The sequence below is a fragment of the Adiantum capillus-veneris genome, chromosome 16 (genome assembly GCF_014529385.1).
Source record: "Adiantum capillus-veneris isolate H3 chromosome 16, ASM1452938v2, whole genome shotgun sequence".
NCBI classification, from domain to species: Eukaryota; Viridiplantae; Streptophyta; class Polypodiopsida; order Polypodiales; family Pteridaceae; genus Adiantum; species Adiantum capillus-veneris.
Genome location: NC_140946.1, coordinates 52,478,113 through 52,485,576, shown reverse-complemented (window position 1 = coordinate 52,485,576; position 7,464 = coordinate 52,478,113). Strand labels below are relative to the sequence as shown.

Here is a 7,464-nt window from a genome sequence, read left to right as displayed (position 1 = left end):
TTTTGGGGCCCAGTTATCGTTCATGATAAGATCAAAAGTATAAGAATGCAATTTTCAAAATTTTAATGATTATTGCATAAAAAATAACTAAAAATGAATTTTGGAGATATTTTTATGATTGAAATGACATTTTATTTAAAACCTTGAAAAAAGGACACTGTATTGTCTTGTTTTGGTACCAAATTAGTGTTAAAAGTAAAAATGATATTTGAAAATGTAAAAAACATTTAAGGTAAGTCTCCATCATAGCACTGAAAACAATGAAAGTCTCTCTAACCCAACACAACACTAAGGTTTCTTTTAGAAAGCCAAAAATGATTCTGCCCTTGTCCTAGTCTCCAGCTTGTGCGACATCCTCCCCGACTCCGTCTCTTGCCATCCCTCCCACCCCTGCATCTGCCCCCCCCTCTTCCGTCTTCTGCTTGCACGACCTCCACCCCACATCAAGTGAGATTCTCACTTTTTCTTAATTATTTCTACCGTGTAGTCCCTACTAGGTTTAAGCTTTAGGTTAGGGGTAGAAACCTTATAGTAAGTTTTCAGAACATTACTTATTAGTCATGCTTCCTCTATTTTCAATCCACCAACATCTTCTTGGGGTAGACGAGCTTCGAATCATAATGGGAGATTTTTCACATGAAGAGAAGTGAATTGGAGCAAGGATACAAAGTTGGCTAGAAGATTGGAGTAACTGAAGTTATTGGCCAAGGGAAACATGAAGACAGAGCATAAAAATTCCTAGCCAATTGTATATCTGATTCTATATTTTGTATGTTAAAATTTCTAGTAAACTGTAATACGAAATTATATATATTGTAAGGTGGATCTGTGTTCGGGAAAGGTTTGCCTTGAGCCGGGTGAAAATCAAGAGTAGCAAGTTGTAAACCATGGTAAAGGGAAGAAAAACTGATAAGATTGATAAGAAAATAGTTCAACAATCCTGCAATTTTGGAAAATTCTACTAGCATTTCCTGACAACAAGGAGGAAACCTAGTCGTCTATGAAAAAGGACTTTCCCCAACACTCGGTGGAACTACTTGAGCTCACTAGGATTTCCAACTTGTAGTAGATTCATAGATGATGAGCCTAGGTGAGTAGGTTATACTTAATAAGTTAATACAAGCCCTAAGGACTTTAACTTTATGTTCCCTAAAAGCACTATTTGTAGAAAACAGTTTTTAACTTGTTATCTCTTTTTTTATATAAAACTAGTGCAACGGCGCCGCCGAAGGCGGCACCGCCTCCGGCGGTGCTATGTAGTACCAAGCACGACATTTTTTTTCAATGACCCCTGACTAACAAATCAGCATCTTGATGAGAGAGAGAGAGAGAGAGAGAGAGAGAGAGAGAGAGAGAGAGAGCGCGGTACTGTGTGTGTTTGAAATTTATAAGATGGAAAACATGAAAACCTTTATGCAGCAACCTAAACAAAAGTCATCACAACATATTTTCAAACTAACTTTGCACTAACAGATATAGAGTAAGTGATATTTCCCATGTCAAAAAATATAACATGCGTAGAGACTTAAGATTTATACGCTCAAAAGCGTAGTCTATGACATGCTCTGCTGCGGTATCGAACCACCCATGGCCCACGATGTAAAACATATCTACCAATCACTGGAGGAAGAGATCCTAACACAAAAACACGTAGGAACCAAGCACCGAGATACAGATTTTGAGCAAACATAGCATTAATTGGACGGGTTTTGCCTAACTCTGCAATGGTGACACGTGCTCTGAATCCTCTCTAAATAGCAACTTGAATGTAGCACAGCAAGCTCGGATCATATGAAGCATGATATATACCCACCATTAAGAATTCTGGGTAATATTGTGATCTATAGCCAAACAAAAAGCTATTAGTATAGACAGATTTTTTGATACACAAAAGCTATTACTTTACTATATAATATAATAATATCAACATCAACATTGTTACCTTGCTACATCCAAGTCCTCGAGTAGATGAATCACCTGCATGGCTGTGATTGGACCCCTCCATAATGGTGGATCTAATACATAATCGTTGACTGTGAGATTTAAATTCTTTAAAGTATTGAAATGTCACAAACACACATATACAATATTTTACCTCGGACGTGTCGAGGTCGTCTCCCTAGTGTGTAAGTCACAGAGGCGTTAGGATCCATCTTCATTCATACATATACATATATACATAAAGGATTAGAAATTCATAAAAAAGCACATAAAGCATAAATCTCTCAGCACTAATAAATCTTAGTCAATTGTTTCAGCGAATATACCTTGCTTGAGGCTACACCATGTTTCATAAGAAGATACTAAGCTTGTAAATGACAAAGAAATAGTTGCGAGAGTCACCGTGCTTTTTTATTGGATGATGAAACATATCCAGCCACGTTAAACCCCATGGCAAGGGGGTGGCAGGGGGCAGGTCAATTGCAACACCTCTTTGTAGACAATGTTAGAAGTGTATGTTCTTTGATCTCCATGTCTACTAATGCTTGTTAAGTGACTATCACCAACCACAACCTTGATGGCAGAAGAGGATCTCACGCGAGACATTGCCACATATAGTTGACCATGGTGAAAACAGGTGTTGGGAGATACAATCCAAGAACTCCCAATGTTTGGCCTTGCGCCTTGTTGATTGTCATCCCAAAAGCACAACGTAGGGGAAATTGGCGGCGTCTCAAATCAAAAGGGAGACCTTCTCTAGATCCCATGAGAAAATCAATCCTTGGAATGAACACTGCATTTCCTGCATGTGACCCTGTCATGATTTCTGCTTCAATCACTTTGATGTGGAATTGCTTGCAAATCAAGCGTGTCCCATTACAAAGACCACTTCTTGGATCCAAATTGCGAAGCAGCATAACTGGAGCATTCTGTTTCAATCGTAAGACATGCGGTGGAAAGCCTCCCCCAAGATCTAAACTATTTACAAACTCACTTGTGAATAAAATGCTATCACAATTTGATTCACACACTAAGTCCGCACTGACATATTCCTTATAAGTACCAGGAAATTGCTGCAGGCCCAAATTGTTTATAGTATCCACCTCCGTGTTCCGTGGAGCCAAAATTGCTCTATCCTTGAAAAAGGATGCATGGCAAGTCTGTGTTTCAAGGTCTCTATATATGCAAGCAACCAATGCTTGCAAATTATTTTGTGGTAGCATCATGCAAGCCGGCAGGGCCACATTATCAAGTATGTCCCCATCACAAACATCGCCATTACCAATATCAAGTGTCCATTGCACAAACTCTCTTTCAATAACATTACTTAAACAATTGACCACTCGCATATTCTGCGTTAGATGCATGATTTTTGTACGTTGCCAAATGTATGAGTGGCACAAAGCTGCATTAACAATGTCTTCTCTTCCCCCTTTTCGCACAACAGGTAATATCTGTCTGAAATCACCACCAAGGAGGAGAACCTTTCCACCAAACAACATGTCATTTTTCATGACATCTCTTAGTGTCTTATCAAGAGCCTCAAAAGCGTGTCTATGAGCCATGGGGGCTTCATCCCATATGATCAATGAACTCATTCGCAACAGCTCAGCAAGCTGGCTGTTTACTTTAATGTTACATGTGGACTCAGAAGTTATATCAATAGGGATCTTGAATCTAGAGTGTGCAGTCCTTCCGTTGTCGAGAAGCTGTGCTGCAATCCCGGACGATGCACATGCCAAAGCAACTTTGGACTCTTCGCGTATCCGAGAGAGCAAAGCATTGTAGAGATAAGTCTTTCCCGTTCCACCTGGCCCATCCAAGAAAAAAACAGTCCCTCTGCTCATGCAAGCTGCTTGTAAAACCCGATTGTAAGCTTCCCTTTGCCCAACATTGAAAGATGATTCCATTTGAGCAGACAATACTCTTTGTTCCTCTCTGATATACATGAACTCTTCAGCAAGCACTCCATGCTCACTCATAATTTGCAAGGTGTGATCCACCTGGGGCATTCCAGAATAATCCGAGAGCCTCTTTCCATAGTGTTGAAGCATTGTCTCTAAGTTTGACAAAGCTTGGTTTTGTGCCATGTGTTCACAGATATTCGCATCATTTGTGCGAACCCCCATATGATATACATGGTCCTTAGAAAGCTCCTTACAGAAACAATTCCACAATGCACCAGGATGTATTGGTTCACAAAAAACCAAAATGATTACAAACAGTAGGTGCAATTGTTGTGCTGTTTGCTGAAAAGAAGCTTCTTCCAAACAAAGAAACCATTCATCATCAACTTGTAGTAATCCTCGTGCATTACATGTTTCTTTAAATGTGTCATATACTCGTCCATTGAAGGTTCTAATATCCTCAAAAGAGTTACATCCTTTGCACATGTTGAGTAACAAACGCAAATAGTACAAATCTCCAGCATTGGGAACAATGAGGTACATTCTTCCAATCATGTCACCAATCTGTCTTTGAGTCCATGTTCTACTTGCTGGCCTCCAAACCCACTTTGTTGGGAAGTCTATGTACAACAAATTGTTGGCCTCTGGATATTGTTGATTTGCAACAAACCACTCAGTGAGCGTTGTCTTTTTGTTGACATCTCCCTCCACCACACTCTGTACAGTCGCTCTGTCGCTAAAGATGACTTGATTTTGATGAGGCAAGTGAACTTGGAGCCGTTGTATGTCGGGTTTCTCTTGATGCATGTGAAACCCCAGTATACGCCAGATAGCCTCAGATGCTGATACATATCGAGCATTAAGATAGTTTGTAACTTCATTTAGAAGCCCTTCACTATCTTGTAGAACAATAGTGGCCCTGTCATGTCCCTTATACACGTACTTGTAGAGATATTTCACAGCGGATATAGTGGAGCAAACCTCCACATTGATATGTGCATTGTACCTTATTGACAAAAATGGATTGTATGGAACAATCCATTTATTACTCATTTGCACTTTATTACGAACAGAGTAATTTCCATCATCCCTCCTCATGTACGTTGGGTATCCATCCCTAGCCACAGTAGTCGATGCACTGAAGCTTCGAGGATATTTAAACCTGCACTTCCCATCTTTCATACATGGAGCATTCTTATTCAAGTTTCCACACGGGCCATGCACATTACACCGACTGTGAACATCATACAGTTGTGGAAACATTACTTTATCAGGAAGCTCCGCACACACAATCTTATCATAATGCAATGTCTCTGTTGGTGCTCAGATGCAAGAATCAATAGAATGTGAGCATGAGGAAGGCCTCTCTTTTGGAACTCAATCACAGAAATGTGTCCAATGACCTTACCAAAAATAGCTCTCTTAATCAGCAAGCCCATCAAATCCTTGAACGTATGGTAGAAAACACGGGCAGTAAGATCAGGACGATCATTGGATGTTTGTCCAGGCAGTAATGCATCCTGTATCTCCTTCCATCCAGGATTGCATGTGAATGTAATGAAGAGATCAGGTTTTCCTCTCTTGCGTACAATTGCCATGGCATCTTGGTACAGCTGGTGCATATAGCGAGGGCCACCAACATACGAAGAAGTCAATACAACCCTTCTTCCAACATTAGCACCCAATAACAGTTCTCTATCATCCCTTGGTCCATCTCTTGCTCCAACCATATCTGTCAAGCCTTGATACACCTCACTGCGAAGTTCACTTTGATGATTACGAACCCACAAAAGCCTCAACTCCTCCATACAACTATATGCATCAACAATATATTGTTGCAGTAGCCTACCACCACGTAAAAGACATTGTGTCGTGTCATCTCTAATTTGCAATCTATACTTGTAGAAATCCATTGTAGAAATATACTTTGTAGTTCCATTTATTCGCTCTCTGCTTACATCTGCTCTGTTCACTTGGGGTATGTAAGGATTCCAACCTTCTTCACCATTTGGAAATAGCAACACATATAATAGAGGCATGTATGACCTATGGCAATTTGAGATTCGTTTTAGACCACCACCCAAAAGATTCAACACAATATCACGATGGCCAATGTTGCTCTCTTCACCCTGACGAGGCATGATTGCAACAACTTCCACACTTGTTGGAGCAACATATTGCCAGCCATTTGTACGCTTCTCACTAATGACCATCCTAATCTCCGGAATATTGGAAGTTTGGACCATTGTAGCAAACCCCCTAAAAGCTTGAACATACGGATTTACTCGATGCATCATCGATTGCAAGCTTTCCAAAACATCTGGTTTGAGTTTAGAAACATGACTCATCCTGTTTTGCAACTCATTCTCAGTGTCAAAAAAATATAACTGAGCAAAGCGAGGGATTTGACCTAATCGCTCTTCTGGCATCAATGGACCAATGTTATGATAGATAGATCCATGCACCTTGAAGGTATAGATTCCTTTTCTTTGGCAGAGAGATTCATCTATATGAGCTCCCAAAGAAGCAAATGCCAACACACTATTGTATGCTCTGATATGTTTCAAGAATTTTCTACTTCTAGTATTACCCCCATGCATCAATTCCCTCAATTCTAAAGGAGGTTCACTTAATGGCGGCAAAGAAACATTTCCTGAGTTGCAACAACTCTTCCCCACAAATGTGCGAATGGTCTTTGCTTCCGTTTTCCAAGCTAAAGCACCACAAAAGGAACATGCAAAATCCAAGTTGCCTATGTTGTGAAGAAAAAACTTTTCATGAGAAATAGACAACATAGAGATATGCATCAAGGAAGTGGTCTCAGAATATAAGTAGGTGATAGATAGGCAAAGTGTCTCAACTTTGGAGTAATCTCCCTCTCTGGAGACAATTATAGGCTCCTGAAGAACATCTCCATTATTGTCGTCCAAATTGTCTTCCACTTCAATCCCTACATAACTTTGCAAGAGAATTGACTCGTTATCTACATCCAATGCAATCCTTCCCTGAGGAAATTCATTGCATCGATTCACGTTTATCAAATGCTGGCAATCTTCCCAGTGAGGCACATCAATCTCACCCAGAGAACGTCGAACTCTATCTCGCGCTGCTGCACGTCGTGTAGCTCGAGAGGCTTGACATATCCTACTACGTCTTGCATGTCCAGGAGACAACACCTTTGGACCAATAGCCATCTGTCCAAAAAAGAACTCTTATAAGTACTCACAGGTTTATACAGGTTAGTATCTAGAGAATTAAGAAGAGAGTATGGAGAAGAAAGGATTTCCCAACTATGTCTATCTTTCTTTGAGAGAGTCAGTGAGAGGAGGCTTGCCAACCCACATGGTAAATGTCTATATACTTCTATATCTGTCTCTCTATATCTCATCTAACTACTACTAAGGATATAGTTGTGGGAGCGAGCCCCTTCGATTAGTCCACCGACGATTGTCGGTTAAGTTTCAGCCGACAGTTTTCCGATGCGGTTACAATGCGCCAGTCTGCACGTCAACTGGATTCTCGCCCGACTGAGGTCCCCTGACCCTTGAGGAGTCGCCACATTATCCCATTATTGACCATTGGAAACCTTTGCATCCAAATCAGCCCCGAAGTGCTT

At 40.5% G+C, this 7,464-nt stretch overlaps 1 protein-coding gene across 1 annotated transcript; it reads right to left on the bottom strand.

The window, feature by feature from the left end:
• Window positions 1–1,750: 1,750 nt before the first annotated feature.
• Window positions 1,751–7,042, bottom strand: LOC147439039 (uncharacterized). The gene is made up of 4 exons (XM_086483958.1): window positions 5,257–7,042; window positions 2,693–5,161; window positions 1,943–2,033; window positions 1,751–1,841 (listed from the first exon to the last, which is right to left on the bottom strand). The coding sequence occupies exons 1-4, from the start codon at window positions 7,040–7,042 to the stop codon at window positions 1,751–1,753; spliced, it is 4,437 nt and encodes a 1,478-aa protein (XP_086340084.1).
• Window positions 7,043–7,464: the final 422 nt, after the last annotated feature.